Source organism: Tachysurus fulvidraco, chromosome 2 (genome assembly GCF_022655615.1).
Source record: "Tachysurus fulvidraco isolate hzauxx_2018 chromosome 2, HZAU_PFXX_2.0, whole genome shotgun sequence".
Taxonomy (NCBI): domain Eukaryota; kingdom Metazoa; phylum Chordata; class Actinopteri; order Siluriformes; family Bagridae; genus Tachysurus; species Tachysurus fulvidraco.
Window position 1 is genome coordinate 16,072,714 of NC_062519.1, and position 19,912 is coordinate 16,092,625.

Genomic DNA, 19,912 nt, shown 5'->3' on the forward strand with positions numbered 1-19,912 from the left:
TGAAAGTCGCTGTCTAGCATCTAAGAGGTCCTTAGGAAGGTTGTTAGCCAATTACATGCTAGGTAGAACCAGAATAACAAGGAAAGTACCTCAGGCTTTTGTACCAGCGTGTTTAAATGTTGTTCCTCAAGTGCATCAGACAACTTCAGGAGATACTTCAACTCATGCTAACACTGTTTAGGGGTTTTTTAATGTATGCAAGGTTGATCTTGAACCAGCATAAACACAGCAGCTAAAAATGAACACAAGAGCTGATCTGTTTGCAAACGTTCGCTAATCTGATGCTAATAGCAGCTGTAATGAGCCTCGTTAACACAAAGAAAAATCAATCACTCGAATGCCAGGAATTAATAATTCAACATGTGTAGCACAAGAGAACCCCACCGTCTCCGGTTCCTCCTCCTATTATCAGTCCTGATCTCTGGCTGTAACATGTACATGAACTTATATCTGAATATCTGTCTTAAGTCGTTACATAAACTGTTCATTTCTGATGATTTAATGACATACATGTATAACTGATCATATGAGTAGCCAACTTTTCTAACAGAAGTGACACAGAATGCAGGAGGACAAAAATAACAGGACTCTCTATTCAGCTGGATGTCTCTTCATACAGGGACGGCAATAAAAACAGGTCTTGCCTGCAGCAGATTGCTGACATATTCTGAATATTTACAATGTCTTGTATTATTTAAAGAATTCTAAGTTAGATGAATGCTGCAGAATGAGAACCCAAGTCCTGATGGCATCATTATTTATTAATTCCAGTAAGGCAAAGAGGCCACACCTCTTTCCCTGGGATGGACTATCACAGAGGCCACACCTCCTTCCCTGGGATTATGATGGACTAACACAGCGGCCACACCTGTTTCCCTGGGATGGACTATCACAGAGGCCACACCTCCTTCCCTGAGATGGACTATTACAGACGCCACACCTCCTTCCATGGGATGGACTGTCACTGAGGCCACACCTCTTTCCCCTTTGATAGACCAACACAGAGGCCATGACTCCTTCACTAGGATTGGGATGGACTAACACAGAGGCCACACCTCCTACCCTGGGATTATGATGGACTAACACAGAGGCCACACCTCCTTCCTTGGGATAGACTAACACAGAGGCCACACCTCCTTCCCTGGGATGGACTAACACAGAGGCCACACCTCCTTTCTTGGGATAGACTAACACATAGGCCACATCTCTTTCCTTGGGATGGACTAACACAGAGGCCACACTTCCTTTCTTGGGATAGACTAACACAGAGGCCACATCTCTTTCCCTGGGATGGACTGTCACTGAGGCCACACCTCCTTCCCCTTTGACAGATTAACACAGAGGCCTTGCCTCCTTCCCTGTGATGGACCAACACAGAGGCCATGCTTCCTTTCCAGGTACTGACAAGAGGTCACACAGTCTGGTAGAAGAGCCTGGCCATGCTTCCTTTACTGGACCTCAGCCAGAGCACTCAGTGTACTCACAGCTCACAACTCCAAGCTCTCCCAGAGGCCACACCACCTTTACTGTAAGGATTCAGTCAGAGTTGATCAGTGCTACAAACATCAAGAGTCAAGAAGCTTTTTATTGTCATTTCAACCATATATAGCTGTTGCAGTACACAGTGAAATGAGACAACGTTTCTCCAGGATCAAGGTGCTACATAAAACAAAGACAGGGCTAAGGACATGTAAGTAGTCTTAGCCACATAAAGTGCAACTGTGCAACCTGGTGCAAACAGTGCAGGACAAGACAAGCAAGACAGTGCAGGACAAAAGACAGTGCAGGACAAAAAACAGTGCAGACATTAAGTTACAAGACAATACAAAAAGTACAAAAAATGCAATACACAAAAGACAATAAACAGTAACAGAAACAGCGCCGACCGACCGGTGTAAATACTGAATGTTCAAACAGTATTTTGTGCAGTAAAAGAATGAACAGCAGCAGGTTCTTAGCAGCAGGTCCTTTGGATTATATATGGAGTTGTGCAAAAAACAGCAGATGACTGAGATATTGAATCGAACATATTGAATTGAATATTGAATATTGAATATTGAATATTGAATATCGAACATATTGAATTGAATATTGAACATATTGAAATATTGAACATAATCGAATATTGAATTGAACATGAATCATTACTGAGACCAGTGGACTGAATCAAGTGAAAGGTTGTGTTGATGGAACTAAACTAAAACTCTCCTTCAGTAGAACCTTTTGTTGGAAGCTAAGAACCCTTAATAACCACTGAACCCTTACTTAACACCGAGTATACACCTGATAGTGTTAAGAGAACCGCTAGGAGAAACAAATAGGTTCACCTGATACCAGCTGCTAGCAAGTTCATCTCGCTCTGTTTGCTTTACTAAATGCACTCGAAAAAAGGATCTACAGAGTGTGTGTATACACCTGCCTGTCTGCTTTGCCTAATCTCTCCTTGTCTAGGGTCAAATCATGGCCACATTCCTCATCTAACTATCTGTCAGAGCCCCTCAACTCCCCACCACACACACACACACACGCTTGTCAGAATAACAAATGCCTTTATTTCAGCCTTCATAAACCTCTTTAAGAGATGCTATTGCACCGATGGCTATAAAGTCACCCCATACCAAGCATAGCAGTCAGCCCTCACACACACACACACACACACACACACACACACACACACACACAGACAATAGGCTCCGGAACTCAGTATGAAAACGTCTGCAGTCACTTTGCCGGGAAGAGTCTCTGATTTTATTGTAGCACTGCAAAACTCGGGGTAATTAAGCTTGCATTCCTGAGCTGACTGTTGCCCTGTAATAGTTTACAGCGATGGAGCAAGCACGGGCGAGCTTTCCCCGCTCTCAACAACTAACCAGGCAACCTGCCCCGCCTTCCTCGCTAAAGACTGCAGTGACTGCAGGATCCCATATTTGCTTTCACAGCCAAAAGGCATTTCTATAAACAGGGTACTGAATTAAATGAGCTTTCTGGGCCAAAATAAAATGTAGAACCGCGTGTAGCTCAGCAAACCGTTTAAGAGCTACAAGAGATTTACAGCTTGCTTAACGTCTTACCTTTTTCACTTCTTACCATTGCAGCATGACTCATCAGACATCTCACTTCCAAGGCAAGTTACAATACAAATGAGTTTTTCTAGCTTCAGGAATCACAGAATTGCAACACAGGTTCATTAAACCAAGAAGTACAACAACATCGACCTGAATGCCAAGGAACACATGGATTTTGATACCAAAATCAAGTCTGCAGTCATGGATGGATGAGTGTATAATCTTATTATGGAATATGAAGGACAACAGAATTCTGGCAAAGTTTAGCCACGGTAGGTTTGAGACGTAGCAGAGTGGAGGATGTAAACTTTACTTTTTGAACTGATCCGAGTCAAATCCATAAGCAGGAAAAGAAAAGGACGTAAAAGTCTTATCCAACTTCAGCTTCCTGACTGAATGTGGTACTTATTTGTTTTTCCCAGCATGGCTTCCTTCTTCTGTGGCTCTACTGAGCCTCACATCAGTTTATGCTGTAGCTAATTTGCATGTCAAAGTTAAGGTTTTTAGCCCCAGAATTGTGCATTGTGGAAAATCAGCTTCGAAAAATCCATGGAAACTGAGGTCATATGTCGAACAAAAAGCTAGCGTGTTCACATCTTAACCCTGATTCAGTCACATTTCCATTCCACATCACTGACTCTACATTTAAACATCGAAGGCCTTGGAGTCGCCCGAGCAGGAATGTGGCTGGAACCTTCAGAACATTGTGAATAGTCAGATCAGTGTAAACAGTTATCTTTGTGAGAGCTAAGCGTCGCACAATATGTCCACTGCCAAGTCTATTCACTCCAAGACTACACTAGTATGACCAACTAAAGCACAGTTTATCCCTCAGCTGAACAAATACTAGACTAGACACAGATTCTGAGCTTAGCGGGACGCTGATCCGTGAAGACCACAGGAATATGAGACGGACTATACCAGCACGTGGCTTTTTAATGTTTTAGAAATCCTAGCTAATGATGGATGAACTGCATTTTCCACGCAACAAACCGAGTGTTATTACGAACAGGACGACTTTTTTTGTGTAGATGTTTGTGTAGATGTGGTGTTTTACCTCCATTTGTGCATGACAAAGCCAGGACACTGCTCACCACACTCATTACATGGCTGACCTCTTCCTGGACCGTCCAGTGCCGTGGACTATATTAAGAGAGGAAAGATAAACATTTTTTTTTTTTTTACTGGAATGCTTTCTCTAAAGAAAAAGAAAATCCACCTTGACTTGCTAATGTGAAAAAAATGAACATGTGAACTACAGCAGAAATTAAATTCTCCACATATCGGTCCATTTTCACTTCTTCAGCATTACCCTTGATGCATTCAGCCCTTGTTTTATTCCTATTTGAAGACAACGATGCAGCGGCACTTTAGACATTGTGCCAGTGGCACCAGTGGATCAAATTGAAGCATTAATCTATACTTTATGGTATCTTTTGTAGTTTGTATTATTTAAGGGTCCCTGATGAAATAGACACAAGGTATTAAAGCAGGTGACAAGACAAGCTACTAGTATTTTTTTTTTCTGTGAGTGTTTTTCACTTCCACTTTCTCTCTCTCCTCTCCACTCTTCCAAAAGAGACCTGGGCTCTTCTCAGCCCCCATTATCCATGTGTTATGTAGATATTCATCACAAACCCTCACATCACCAGTCTCTGTGACCCGCAAAAAACCTCGCGCTGTGCGTTATTCATTATTCATGCGCTTCTAATGAATAATCGAAGCACACAATATCCAGTGCAGTGCTGATCCTTAAGGCACGCGACATAAAGGTTACGGTAAAGATCGTTCACAGGAAATCATTTTCAACTAATATAATAATAATAATAATAATAATAATAATAATAATAATAATAATAATAATAATAATAAACGCAGTTTATCCGAGCGTATGGTGCATGAATGGGATGAGTTTCAAAGCGCAAATTACAGCAGCAGGATACTGATGGACATGTCCAGAAAGTGCACCAGTTAAGGTGCAATACTTTTGGCACACTGTTTAATACGAGGAAAGTAAGCATTACGCAATGTTGCTCCTCGATGCAGCAAAACTTTAGTGCGTAAAGACGCACAGTGGAGAAATAAAAGTGCGCTTCACTCACCGCTCGGCTGGAGTTTCTCCTCTTAGAGCTTCTGCTAAACATGGCAGGTTCAGAGAGGTGAAATCGAGCTGGGAATGAAAGAGGACACTCGGCGGAGTCCCTGCGCGCCCCTGCGGGTGTGCGCGTGAGTGCGCTTGTGCGTTAAACCCTTGCCATCGGTGAGCGCGCGCGCGTCGGGTGAATGTGGAACGATGCGCTTCCGGTTTCCTCGCAGCAAAGTATTAAAGCAATGTTAAAATAAATAATGAAGCAAAAAGTACAACAATTCAATAATAGATTATTTAACGTGCTAAAACGCATTTTGTGGACAAAATAGTAAATAAGGTAAATAAGTGTTGCATTTATTTTCTGTTGATAATACGCATTAAGGATGGTTAATAAAAATCGATTCTGATTGGTCAGAAGGTGTTGAATTCTCTGTATCAGGTGCAGGTATCGTGTTCTTCTATAGTTATAGTTAAATAAATCAGACAGACAGACAGACAGATAGATAGAAAGAAAACACAGCTACTTCCCTGGGACGCTCTACATAATCCATGGCTGATAAACTAGAATGAAAAACACGTGTGAGATTTAGTTTGTATGGAAGGTGTCTCCAGTGAGAAGAACAGAGAAGTTTGTCTTGCTGATTAGAAGAGAGAGGAACAAATGGGTTGAGAAAATGTTGAGGGAACGACTGCTTACAGCTACTCTAACATACATAAGAACAGGAACTTGTTTCCTGTTTCTTGCACCTTATACAACATTCAGTGGATAATTTGCCATCACAGATAGCTTAAAAATGATTAAGTAATCTTCCATAAATGCAGTTATAGAAAAGGAATAAAACATTTTGCGTTGTGTTTCGTGATGGTTGCAGGAAGTCCATGACTATTAAGTCATTTTCCTTCATTTCCTTCAATAGTTTTAGCTCATTATTAGGTGATTTTTATATCTTTCATTACAGTTCATGTCTCAGAGACACATGACGATTAAATAGGATCATTTTCTGGATCACATTTTTGTCCCATTTTCCATAGGTTTGGTCTCGGTCACATGGTGCTCTTAAACCTTCTGCAGCTTCAGAGGGAATTCTTAATGAAGTATCCTGTTAAGTAATGCAGCACTGGCTCCTCAACAAGTACTCACTTTTATATCAGAGAAGAAAAGGCTTTAGTCAGGGGAGTAAAGAATGCTGATCGGTCTAGTGGACTTCAGGTCTCAAGGGCCTTGGCAGACTGAATGGTCAAACCCGGTGGAGCTAATGTCGATCTGTTATCCTGATGTAATGCATATTCATACACTGTAATGTATGCTACACTATTGGTCCCATTCTCATGCCGGGATTAAGAAAGGATTAGCAGAAACTGAGCTCAATCCTGACCCCTTTTCCTCACTACCCTTCATCTCAGCTACGGACACTTTCTTCTCCTCTCTTTACTCAACCATGGACTTTCTCTACCCTCTGTCCACTAAACCCAAGAAGACTTCTTGTTCCGCTCCTTGGCTTTCAGATGTGTTGCGGCTTTGAACCTCAAAGCCCTCATCTCTGCTCGCACTGCACCTCATTTGCTGTAATCATCACCAACATCCTTTTTCAAAATAGAGCTAAGCACACAGGGAGGGTTTGCTTTTTTTGTTTAGTTATTTTGTTCAATCCTTGGGGTCCTCTCTAGACACTGGAGGCTAATCCATATTCATACAGTCCATCGTGTAGCCTGAGAAGATCGCTGCAGGTGACTGAGAAGATCACCTTTGATTCTTGAGGTTTTTTCTTGATCAAGTGCTAGATCTGAATGGTATGCTAATCCGAGCCCCTTCAATTAGTTTGGATTGAGAGAAGAAGAGATCTTTCTAAAGAGCAATTTCTTATGAAATATTTGGAACAATTTTTATTCATTTATTTATTTATTTTTGGGGGGCAAATAAGAATTCAGCAGTTTCAGATATACACATGTAAATAGGATGAATAAATAAATAAATATAATACAACTACAAACTACTTTTTGTCAATTTTTTTGATGATCCTAGATCAGATCTAGCTGCAAAATGAAGGGCTTTTAGCTTGCTGAATCTCATACTTGCCTTCTCAGGTGGACAATAACCTCCAGACATCCAACCTGGAGATTTCATCATCACCATCACATTTTTTTACGTAATGACAGAATCAAGGGTGTTTTTTTTTAAATAATCATACCCTGACTGAAACTTTCCCAGAACTCTGACTAATAATGCTGCTTGTTTCTCGCTGTGTATTAATTCTGAGGTCACATGACACACACAGGTGAACTCCCTCAACTCATTTGTGTTCTCGCTGATAAAGGATCTGGTTTAGGAGGTGAAAATTTACCCAGTTCAGATTTTTAAGCTGTTTATTTTTTTATCATGTTATAAAAACCCACTGTAGTCTACTTATCTCCCCCCCCCCATTTCTCTGTAGTCCACTTTTTTTCCATTTCCTCCCATGTCCTTTCACTATTAAGGGTGTTTTTGTGCAGATTCCTGGTCTAATAATCTTTTTGGAATTTTCCTGTGATAAAATTTGGGTTTGTTTTTTAAACTGATTACAGAAACGCTGTTTCATCGCCCCACACTCTTTAGTTGCTTGACAAGTCATTTTTGTTTATTAATAGGTGTTTTTTTAACTCTCGTCCTTCATAACCGTCGCCTTTTGTTGCCTTTAGGGTGATGTCCGGGTCACAGGGACCTCATGGGGCATTTCAACGTACTGCACAGAAGGGTTTTTTTTTTATAAAAGAGCTTTGCTTATCTAAACCCAAAATATTCATTCATTCATTCATTTCGTACCGCTTATCCGAACTTCTCGGGTCACGGGGAGCCTGTGCCTATCTCAGGCATCATCAGGCATCGAGGCAGGATACACCCTGGACGGAGTACCAACCCATCACAGGGCACACACACTCTCATTCACTCACACACACACACACACACACACACACACACACACACACATGATGAATTTTAAGATCTTTCCCTTCACAATTTTCCAGAGATGCCAATCAACCTACCATGCATGTCTTTCGGACCAGGGGAGGAAACCGGAGTACCCGGAGGAAACCCCTGAGGCACGGGGAGAACATGCAAACTCCACACACACAAGGTGGAGGCAGGAATCGATCCCCCAACCCTGGAGGTGTGAGGCGAACGTGCTAACCGCTAAGCCACCGTGCCCCCCCCCCCCATACTCATGATAAGTAAAATAATATACATAGTTTTGTTCAATTTTTATATCATATCTTTCACAGTTTATCTCGATTCCTGACAAACACGAGACGAGACGTATGTTTGTGTATTTATATTTCAAACAAACCAAAATCCATTCACATCTGTAAATATGAGAAATACAGAAATGCAGACAAAACACCGGTGCATAAAATCTGGGTACCTTGGACTACATGAACCTGAAACTGGGCGCCCTTTTTTGTTTTAGTCCTGATCCTCAATCCTAATCTAATAACTGAATAAACAACAACATAAGTAGCACCTAAGGCACATATGGCTTTTTTTTTTTTATGAATACAGACAATACAAGTGGCTCGAAAAAGGATGCAAAAATTCACAGAATGAACATCGTGGAACAACAACCAGCACATGCCTGAGAAATGAGACCGTGAAGGATTTTTAATTATATATATATATATATATATATATATATATATATATATATATATATATATATATATACATACATACATACATACACATACGTATATGTATATGTATATGTATATATATATATATATATATATATAAAACAACAACAGGAAAAAAAGAAAAACAAGTGATACCCTTAAGAAACAAATTCAAACATAATAATAAAAATTAAAGATCACAAATATAGAACAAAAAAAACAAAAAAAAACGTGAAAATAATTACAAAAAAAAAAGTGAGAGAAATTTGTGAGGTATTTAGAGCTAAAAAATCAACACACAAACACCGTTTATTTTCAGATTATTTTTCTCTATGTTTTGTAATTTCTTTACATTTTAGAAGTTACTTAATACATTTTTCCTCAAATGTCAACCATCTTTTGGGCTTCATTTTTAAAACTCCCTAAATATTTTTTTTGTTAACTGTAAGCATCGTCTTTACCTGAAGTAAACATTTCCTGAAATAAAGGCAAGACAAATGAAAGCACCGACGATCACAGGTATAAATTCAATTCAGACGTAAAAATCTTTAACACAAAACTGTTTTTTTCTTTCTCTGTCGTGTGAGGGACATAAACCTGAAGCCTGCTTTATGTAGCGATGCTCCGTGGTGACATTAAATTCCCAGCACAGTTAATAACCTCTCAGGTCCTTTTTACAATTCTCACTTTTGTATTTTTCTTCTCGAACTCGGTTACAGTGAAGCTCAAGGGGCAGCTGTTAAATTTGGTTAATGAATAATTTCAATCTTGAGACGAAATTATTGTATAAAACTCAGTTTACCTTCCAGAAGTGAAGGGAAAAAGTGAAGAACGTTGAAATGAACCAGGACCAGTGCTGAAAAGTCAGATAAAACTCTTTCTTCACTTAAAAGGCAGGGTCTCCGATTTTTGAGAACTGCTTCAGAAAACTGAGTCGGGCCGAATAATAAACAAAAATCAAAACAAAAATCAAAACAAACGTGTAGCCAATGAGCAGAAAGGGGCGGGGCTTGTCAATATGCAGCGGAGAGAGTGTTCGGTGCGCATTTGTGACATTAGCAGAAAGCGGTTTTAACATCGACATGGAGGATAAAAACAAAGAAAGAAAGAGAAGAAAGGCTTACGATAAGGCAAGAAATAGGACGTGTTAATATAGGATCAGCTTTCCAGCGCTGGAGAGAACTGAAGGAGCAGGAAGTTGGCCACATATTCACAGGTTGGAGTTTCCCGAGTTAATAACTCCTGAGCTAAACGCTGTTGCTACACAAATAACACCTCTTTTCTATCGTAGTAATGTAGAGAGGCAGCTACAACCGCGTTTTGTGTAGTAACAGTGTTTCGCTCAGGAGTTATTGACTCAGGAAACTCCGACCTGTGAATATGTGGCCGACTTTACTTAAGACGCCGAGGCGCTTTTTTCCTTCTCGATAGGTGAGTAACGTTGGTTTTGCTTTGTTACACAGAACTAATATATGCCTTTGTCCTTTACATGATTATGCTTGTGTGTCATTTTTGCTTGTTTGTTTATCTACAATCGTATTGTTCTTCCCTTCAGCTATGATAAAGATACGTTTCTTTATGTTAGTTGCCTGGGTTACGTATGTATGTGTGGGCGGAGCTATCGATACAGGGGTGGGACCTATTTGGGTTAGGGGTGTGTTTGTTTTGGTGATTTCAAATGTCAACATTGGCTTTAAAAATCGGAGACCCCACCTTTAATCCTTCATAGATAACATTTTAATCGTTGTATATTTGAACGTATCCTCACATGCTGTAAATATTCATCGATGGACTTTTTTTTGGATGTGACACATCTGTCCCTTTAATGTCTACGCTATTCCACATCCACAGACCGGCTAGTGTCACTCTACCTTCACTCTACCTACGATCTTTATAGTTGTGTACATCCTGAGTCTTGTCTCTCCCCCGATACGCCGATGCTGTCTGTTTTGTTATCATCACCAGAGCCGATCAACACTTCCTTCACCTGCTTCATCGTCCAGAATAACCCAGAATTTCCACTGTGTCTCCACAGAAGACTTTTTAAATAATTTTTAGTTACAAAAACCACAAGACGATCCCAAAAACATCCAGAACTTACTGGTTGCTGTGTAAAAACCTGCTCTTCATGTCATGTCTATTCTGCTTGTCTGCTCGTGGTCTTCAACAAGAGACCCAACTGAGCTAAACCCTGAACTGAGGCTCCTGAATACGGCACAGAGATGAAGACGCGGTTCGTACGTACTTTTCCAGCTGCTGGTTAAGTAAAATGGTTTAATAATAATAATAATAATAATAATAATAATAATAATAATAATAATAATAATAATAATAATAATAAAAATACATGACACTTATTAGCAAAACCCGTGTATAATACGTACACTGATGAACGGCATTATGTCATGACTGTACAAGGAACCGACGATCTGCGTCAGGAACAGGCAACGATTCACACATGGCTTTGTTAGCGTTTTAAATAACTGTATAAAAATAAATGTGGATTATAAAATAAATAATTCAACAACGTTCTGTACATTACATACACCAGCTGATATTTACACACATACAGCAGGAAGTCAGGGGATGGTGAAGGATGTTCTTCGATGACTTTTATGTCTTTAGCACCACCCTGAGAGCAGACCCCGAAGAGAAGAAAACGTCCTGAAGAAACAGATCAGCCGTGGTTATATGACATGGGGGAAAAGATGTGAAAAAGGAGGCTGCAGAAAGTTTGTGGCAAACTTTCTGCAGCATAAACATGTGACAAACTGGTGTCAAATTAAAAGAAAACAAAATGGTGGCTATGGTAGTTATGCTGTTGTTTAAGGATGGAGGATGGTGAGGGGGCATTTACTAATGATTTTGCACCACTGCAAATCCAAACAAAGCTCTTCTCTCTTAGCCTATCAGAAGACATTTGTACCTGATGGGCGTGGTCACTTACAGGATGGCGCCGCCCCCATCCACAGTGCATGAGATTTCAATAAATGGGGATATAAATAATACCTATTGCCTTCACCTCAGATCAGATCAGATCTCAAATGAACTGAAACCAATTCAGATCTCCATCACCTTCATCAGGACATCAGGAGTAAGGGAATGTGTTCTGGAAGAAAAGTGTTCATCTCTACAGTAAAAAAAAAAAATTCACTGTGATCTGTACCACTGTTCTTGTGCCATTAAGACAATTAAGGTTTGTTTTTTTCCTTTAATTTGTCACCAGGATGTGCGTGGTTCTAAGAAGGAAGAAAGTCCGGACCTGTAAGAAGGTTGGGGTTCATGTAAGATGGATGAGAAGACCTGAACTGGAGGATGGAGCGCATTTGCCACAGTAGCCACCACATGTTCCTGTCACTCTACTGCCATCCTGTGAAACAAGACAAGAACTGCACGTCACAGCGTGTACTTGCAAAAGCTGCGTTAACAATTCACATTAAACATAAAAAAATTAAAGATTATCCCACATTACTGATCTCAGATTCGCAAAAGTTCTTCAAAATTATATTTATTATACAATAATTCAAATTATTTCTATTTAAGAGCTTCTTTCTGTAGTACTAAGTGGCATCGACTCTGTAAAGCTGTATGGCATAAATCAATAACAATGAGAGGCATTAAGTTCAGGAAATAGCATCAGACCAGAAAAAAAGCAGGCTCTTGTCAGCACAATGATCCGATCTGCAGGGTTCTCGACTTTCAACGACTGATTTTCTGTCCACTTTCCCCTCCGTGTGGAGTGCTTTTCATTTCAAACCTTTTCAATCGCTGCCAAAAAAGGTGCCCCAGACCGATTTCAATTAGAAACACAAGAATCGGTGGTCTTCTTACGGCAGCTGCTCGATAATGCTCTCTGGCTGTGCATTCGAGACTCCAGAAGATGTGGTGGGGGGTGTTTGGAGTAATAGAAGACGTGTGCTCAGGGAAGGAAGGGCTTCATTAGGTTTGTGAAGAGATGTCATAACAGGAGAGTTAAGGAATCAAGATGAAAGAATCTGAGAGAAGGTTCCATGCTGACAATCGACTGGGGGTCAGGTAGGGTCAGAAAAACGATTAGATGAATGGATCGTTGACATGCTTGTGTGGTACCTGGGACCTGTGGATGTCTGCCACAGCGTAGTTCCCTTGGGAAATCCACTGAGTACTCTTAGCCACTTGGAAACCTGTTCCTGTGAGGTTGAGGCTGAAACGGCCCTAAAGATCAAGAACAGATCAAGAATACATTCAGGACGTTTAAGGCTCCATAAACAGGCTCTATAGGAAACAGAATTATATAATATAACTATAGAACTAAAGTTGTTTCTAGAAAAAAGGCAAATCGATGGATCTCTCATCCAGATGTGTAGCTATAAACTCATCCAAAGGTAACAGGTTTCAGGGGGCTGAGTACAATCAGCCCAAAAACTTCACTACTGTGGTTTTATAAATCCTACATAGTTACTGTGCCCCCTGCTGGCTGACAAAGGCTGAGTGACAAATAAATAAACAAATAAATAAACAAACAAACAGGATATTCACTGAGTATTTATTGCTTGTAACAAATACAACTAAAAAAAAATTAAATTAAAAGAAAGTCTGTTTACATCTTGGAAGCTGAGAGAGAGAGAGATGGAAAAAACATAAATAAAAATATAGTACAGAAGAAACACTGAAAAGTTGAGAAATGAGGCCCAGATAACAAGTTGATCGCTGGGATTCAAATTGGTCTGGGCAGGACCAGCAAAAAGGTGCACACACACACACGCACGCACGCACACACACACGCACGCACACACACGCACGCGCACACACACGCGCACACACACACGCACGCACGCACGCACAGACACAAATACATGTACATACATGCACACACATACATACAGACACACATAAAAAAACACGCACATACACAAATACAGACACACATACAAACATACACACACACACACACACATACAGTACACACATACACACATGTACATGCACATACAAACACACAAACACACACATACAGACACACATACAGTACACACATACAAACACATACAAACACGCACACACATACAAACACGCGCACACATACAAACACGCAAACACATACAAACACGCGAAAACATACAAACACGCAAACACATACAAACACGCGAAAACATACAAACACGCGAACACACACACACACACACACACACACACACACACACACACACACACACACACACACACACACACACACACACACACACACACACACACACACACACAATTAAACTCTATACATTTCTCGTTTCCTACTAGCTTCTTTAAACATCCCTGTCTTTTTCTATACCAGTCAATTCCTCCCACATGTGTTTTAGTCACTACAAGCCAACTCAGCCTTGATCAAGATTTGCTATTCCATTCCCAGGATGCCTAATTATCCAAAGAAGTCGTTCCCACCTGTGGACAGCGAGCGGCGCTGTAGCAGTCTCCTGCTGTGGCGAAAGGAACCTTATGACCTTCTCGAGTGTACGAGTACTTCCAATCTGTGGCTAAAAAACCCAAAGAGAAACAGAAGAGCCAGAATTAGACAGTGTGTGTGTGTGGCTTAGTTACTGTATATGTTGTATTTATAACATTGAGTTAAGTTTGGAAAGGAGTTATTTTTTGAGCTCTTTGATTGTAAACAGTCCCAAAACTGACCACTTTTCCTCCCTGAGGTTGCCACCTATGGCATAATGAGGATAAGTGATACATAAGCGAAAGATTATACGAGGGCAATTTGAACCAATTCAGTCCTTCCCTTGTAATCTTGAGCTTTTTATCAAGTGCAAACCTGCGATCTTGAAACCATTAACCCCTTCACTCTTGGACCTAACTGAATCCTGGCAAACACAGGCAAAGGTTAGCGCAGCAGGGCAGGCTAGGTTTTTTTTTTTAATGCTAATCTTAGGGCGCTACGTCTGCCTGCTCGTTGACATTAGACAGAGCTGTAATTAACCACAATGTTTATTCTGGATTCACTCATGACCCCACTTTCCAAACAAGTCCTCTGCTGAGGAGATGATTAGTGTCTTTAACCTCTCCAGATGCCAGGCTAGGTCACATGGTGGGAATACATACACTCCACACACAAGGTTCTTTTTTGTGTCAGGTTTTTATTACGCTCCTAAAACTCTCCTGAATAGTTTTTTTTTTGGTGAGAAGAAAGAGTTGAAGTTAGAATGAATATTTAAATGGGTAGAACATCATGGGAGTATCTAGAAAAATGTGCTTCTACCAACAACAATAACAACAATAAACAGCCATTCCATCAACTATAATTAAGGTTTATGGTATGGGATCTGACATTGAAAACCAGGATACTGTTTATAACCATGATTCTATCCTGGTATTGTTAAAAAAAAAACATGCAACTACTGTACCATTACTGCAGCCTTTTATTATTATCGCCACATATACATTACAACACTGTGGAATTCTTTTCTTCACATACCCCAACTGAGGAGGTTGGGGTCAGAGTGCAGGGGCAGCTATGATACAGCACCTCTGGAGCAGGGAGGGTTGAGGGCCTTGCTCAAGGGCCCAGCAGTCCTCCGATCAACAACCCAGAGCCTTAACCAGTTGAGCTACTTCTGCCACATAAGTGCAGTAGTCATGGTACCACCATCATAGAAGTGTTCCAAAAGTCATAGTACTACCATCATGGTTGTGTCTGAATGGCTTAGGTATACTTTCAATTGTTTCCAAAAGGCCAAGGTTCTACAATATAGTAAACTCTCATGGTAATTACCACAGTCATGGCTCTACATTGATACCACCACTGAGGTTGCACATAGCAAATGGTAGTAAGATGATTCTCCCATTATGGTTGTATCCAAAAATTCTAGATTGTTAACAAATGACACAGTACTACCTCATGGTAATCTCCAGAATAACACAGTACTACCTCATGGTCATCTCCAGAATAACACAGTACTACCTCATGGTAATCTGCAGAATAACACAGTACTACCTCATGGTCATCTCCAGAATAACACAGTACTACCTCATGGTAATCTGCAGAATAACACAGTACTACCTCATGGTCATCTCCAGAATAACACAGTACTACCTCATGGTAATCTGCAGAATAACACAGTACTACCTCATGGTAATCTCCAGAATAACACAGTACTACCTCATGGTAATCTGCAGAATAACACAGTACTACCTCATTGTATTCTGCTGAATAACACAGTACTACCTCATGGTAATCTCCAGAATAACACAGTACTACCTCATGGTAATCTCCAGAATAACACAGTACTACCTCATGGTAATCTCCAGAATAACACAGTACTACCTCATGGTAATCTCCAGAATAACACAGTACTACCTCATGGTCATCTCCAGAATAACACAGTACTACCTCATGGTCATCTCCAGAATAATACAGTACAACCTCATGGTAATCTGCAGAATACCACAGTACTACCTCATGGTAATCTGCAGCATAACACAGTACTACCTCATGGTAATCTCCAGAATAACACAGTACTACCTCATGGTAATCTGCAGAATAACACAGTACTACCTCATGGTAATCTCCAGAATAACACAGTACTACCTCATGGTAATCTCCAGAATAACACAGTACTACCTCATGGTCATCTCCAGAATAACACAGTACTACCTCATGGTCATCTCCAGAATAATACACTAAAACCTCATGGTAATCTGCAGAATACCACAGTACTACCTCATGGTAATCTGCAGAATAACACAGTACTACCTCATGGTAATCTCCAGAATAACACAGTACTACCTCATGGTCATCTCCAGAATAACACAGTACTACCTCATGGTAATCTCCAGAATAACACAGTACTACCTCATGGTAATCTGTAGAATAACACAGTACTACCTCATGGTAATCTGTAGAATAACACAGTACTACCTCATGGTAATCTCCAGAATAACACAGTACTACCTCATGGTAATCTGCAGAATAACACAGTACTACCTCATGGTCATCTCCAGAATAACACAGTACTACCTCATGGTAATCTCCAGAATAACACAGTACTACCTCATGGTCATCTCCAGAATAACACAGTACTACCTCATGGTCATCTCCAGAATAATACAGTACTACCTCATGGTCATCTCCAGAATAATACAGTACTACCTCATGGTCATCTCCAGAATAATACAGTACTACCTTATGGTCATCTCCAGAATAACACAGTACTACCTCATGGTCATCTCCAGAATAACACAGTACTACCTCATGGTAATCTCCAGAATAATACAGTACTACCTCATGGTAATCTCCAGAATAATACAGTACTACCTCATGGTAATCTCCAGAATAATACAGTACTACCTTATGGTCATCTCCAGAATAACACAGTACTACCTCATGGTCATCTCCAGAATAACACAGTACTACCTCATGGTAATCTCCAGAATAACACAGTACTACCTCATGGTAATCTCCAGAATAACACAGTACTACCTCATGGTCATCTCCAGAATAACACAATACATCTATATTAAGTCTATTTTATTAAGTCAATTAATATAATCAATTAAGTTTCTAATCTTCCAGGTTATTTAGAAATGTCCAGGAAATGAACGTAAAGACTCACGGTTTGAAATTCTCAGCATTTCCGATAGCACGTGTCTATAAAATAGCCGCAATGCCTGAGGCCAGCGGCAGTGCTGCTCAACACGGCCTTTCTATAATCTCTGTTATTTCCTGTTTCTTTCGTGGAACACGAGCCATATGTTTTGCTTTCACAGCACGTTCCTCTCTCAGCTATCCGAACTCACGGGGAGTGACGAGAGGGTCCGCTAAGATCTATTTCACCTCGTAACTTCGGGGCTATGACGCACGTGCTAAAAGGAACTTCCGCCATGGCTGTCCCTCAGGGAGCCGTTTTGGATTTGCACCATTGCTTAGAAGATGTACACCGATGTCATGCGTGTTGCAGAAGCTAAAACGCTCTTCCTAAATGCTCCAGCATGTTAATAATGCTGTGCTGATGGCAAAGCTATCACTCAAGTCCATTAGACTGGATCCAATAGGCATCTGTCACATTTCTGCTTTAAAACTCTGAACAGTCATCGAATCAGACTGGGGAACGAGGCACAGCGAGAGGTTTCACATTTTTTTGTAGGGTAAAGAAGTTCAGACGTGCTTTTTCCTCCAGATGTGGATTGTGCTGCAAAGATTTCCAGCTCAGCTGTGTGTGTGTGTGTGTGTGTGTGTGTGTGTGTGTGTGTGATCTGTCAGTGTTGGACGAAAGCAGATACAGCTGTCGGAGAATAATAGTGCACTTCTAGTCCAGCTCACATGGTGAAAGAAATGAACCTTCAGGACACAATCAGCTGCTGTAGGATTGTATAAATAATTCTAATACCGAAGTATTGGATTGTGTATGGTAATAATTTAGGAATAAAACACTTTGATGAGCACTATAATAGAATAAATATCCATAGAGGTCAGCGGTACAAGGAATTACTGAGACCGGAGTCTCCGTTCGAGACTGTTTATAACTGCTTTTATGCAAGTGATAACGTTAACCGACTCACCGGCATTCCATAACAATACTTGTAACCGTAAACGGATAAAAAGTACCACGTGTGCTGGGTCAGCTTCTTTACTGATTATGTTTGAGCTATGTAGCTTGTGTGTGTGTGTATGTGTGTGTGTCTCACTTATGATGGTCATCTTGCTCAGGTCCAGTCGAACCCGGGTGAAAGCGGACAGGCCGGCGGCTGTGTAGTCTCTCCGGCACTGGCACTCCTCTCTGTGGATCAGATTTGATGGACACTGTGTGGGATCCATCAGCCTGGAGAACACATTGAACAAGAAACTTAAATGACACGAAACTCAAATCGTTCATTTTATACATACATTCATTCATTTATTAAATTTCTGCCGCTTCCTGGGTCACGGGGAGCCTGTGCCTATCTCAGGCGTCATCATCGGGGCATCGAGGCAGGATACACCCTGGACGGAGTGCAGGGCGCGCACACACACACTCTCATTCACTCACAGCAATTTTCCAGAGATGCCAATCAACCTACCATGCATGTCTTTGGACCGGAGGAGGAAACCGGAGTACCCGGAGGAAACCCCGAGGCACGGGGAGAACATGCAAACTCCACACACACACAAGGTGGAGGCGGAAATTGAACCCCCGACCTTGGAGGTGTGAGGCGAACGTGCTAACCACTAAGCCACAGAGCCCCCCTTTTATACATACATTATCTATAGACACTATTATTACATATACAGTAAATACTGTAAATATACATCTACTTGCACTTCTAACAGCTTTGAATGTATTCGAATGTATTATCTGTTCTTTCGCATCAAAATTCAAGTATTACCTGTATGCAAAAACCTCAGAGAAGTTCTCGCTCTCTCCGGTCGTGAGAGTGATGTATTCTTTAGGACTTTCCGTATGCATCTCTGAACAGTAGATCTAGAGAAAGAGAGAGAGAGGGGGGGGGGGGGGATGAACTGGGTTGTAAAGTAACTGGATGAGTGTGAGGCGAGTGTGTGGTGATCTAGTCTCACATTACGTGCTTTGCCCTGCACACTGAGAAGCTGCTCTCCATCAACAACAACACCGCTCTTCATCTGTACATCCCTGCAGCTGAACGGCAATTTACCTGAGAGAGAGAAAGAGAGAGATAGTTCTTTAATTGAGTTATTGTGCTTTATAATACAGATGATTAGAATGCTACAGATCTGATGGTTGGTGTGTTTTACACTCACACTCCGGGTTGGTGCAGGACCTCCGACCCTCCGGCTTGGAGCTGGAGTCACACTGAGCACTGAGCTCACCTTCTTCTGAATAACACTGAACCATGCGCTCCATCCAGCCATCAGCACAGCTCACTGAACACTGTACACACACACACACACGAGGCATATAACCACGTGACACACAACCACGAGACACACACAGGTGACACACATGAGAACACACAAACACATCATACACAACACACACAAACACAACATACACATACACAACACACAACACACACAAACACAGCATACACAACACACACAAACACAGCATACACAACACACACAAACACAGCATACACAACACACACAAACACAGCATACACAACACAGCACACACAAACA

The 19,912-nt window shown here is 41.0% G+C and overlaps 2 protein-coding genes across 6 annotated transcripts in view; both read right to left on the reverse strand.

The window, feature by feature from the left end:
• prickle2b (prickle homolog 2b) overlaps nucleotides 1-7,390 on the reverse strand; it is a 92,074-nt gene extending 84,684 nt beyond the window's left edge. Inside the window, exons 1-2 of one of the 2 annotated variants that reach the window (XM_047810015.1) lie at nucleotides 7,232-7,390; nucleotides 4,123-4,208 (exon numbers count right to left, since the gene is read on the reverse strand). In XM_047810015.1, the coding sequence (XP_047665971.1) occupies nucleotides 4,123-4,208; nucleotides 7,232-7,288 (143 nt within the window). In that variant the 5' untranslated portion in view covers nucleotides 7,289-7,390. Of the gene's footprint in view, nucleotides 1-4,122; nucleotides 4,209-5,167; nucleotides 5,320-7,231 lie in introns of those variants that run through there. The other variant, XM_047810016.1, reaches the window with a different exon arrangement.
• A 3,002-nt stretch (nucleotides 7,391-10,392) lies between these two features.
• The window catches only part of adamts9 (ADAM metallopeptidase with thrombospondin type 1 motif, 9), a 54,584-nt gene continuing 45,064 nt past the window's right edge, over nucleotides 10,393-19,912 (reverse strand). For all 4 annotated transcript variants that reach the window (XM_047810201.1, XM_047810203.1, XM_047810202.1 and 1 more), the window contains 8 exons: nucleotides 19,532-19,661; nucleotides 19,331-19,425; nucleotides 19,141-19,235; nucleotides 18,463-18,596; nucleotides 14,218-14,309; nucleotides 12,889-12,993; nucleotides 12,062-12,169; nucleotides 10,393-11,463 (listed from right to left, as the gene is read on the reverse strand). In XM_047810201.1, the coding sequence (XP_047666157.1) occupies nucleotides 12,080-12,169; nucleotides 12,889-12,993; nucleotides 14,218-14,309; nucleotides 18,463-18,596; nucleotides 19,141-19,235; nucleotides 19,331-19,425; nucleotides 19,532-19,661 (741 nt within the window). In that variant the 3' untranslated portion in view covers nucleotides 10,393-11,463; nucleotides 12,062-12,079. The remainder of the gene's footprint in view (nucleotides 11,464-12,061; nucleotides 12,170-12,888; nucleotides 12,994-14,217; nucleotides 14,310-18,462; nucleotides 18,597-19,140; nucleotides 19,236-19,330; nucleotides 19,426-19,531; nucleotides 19,662-19,912) is intronic.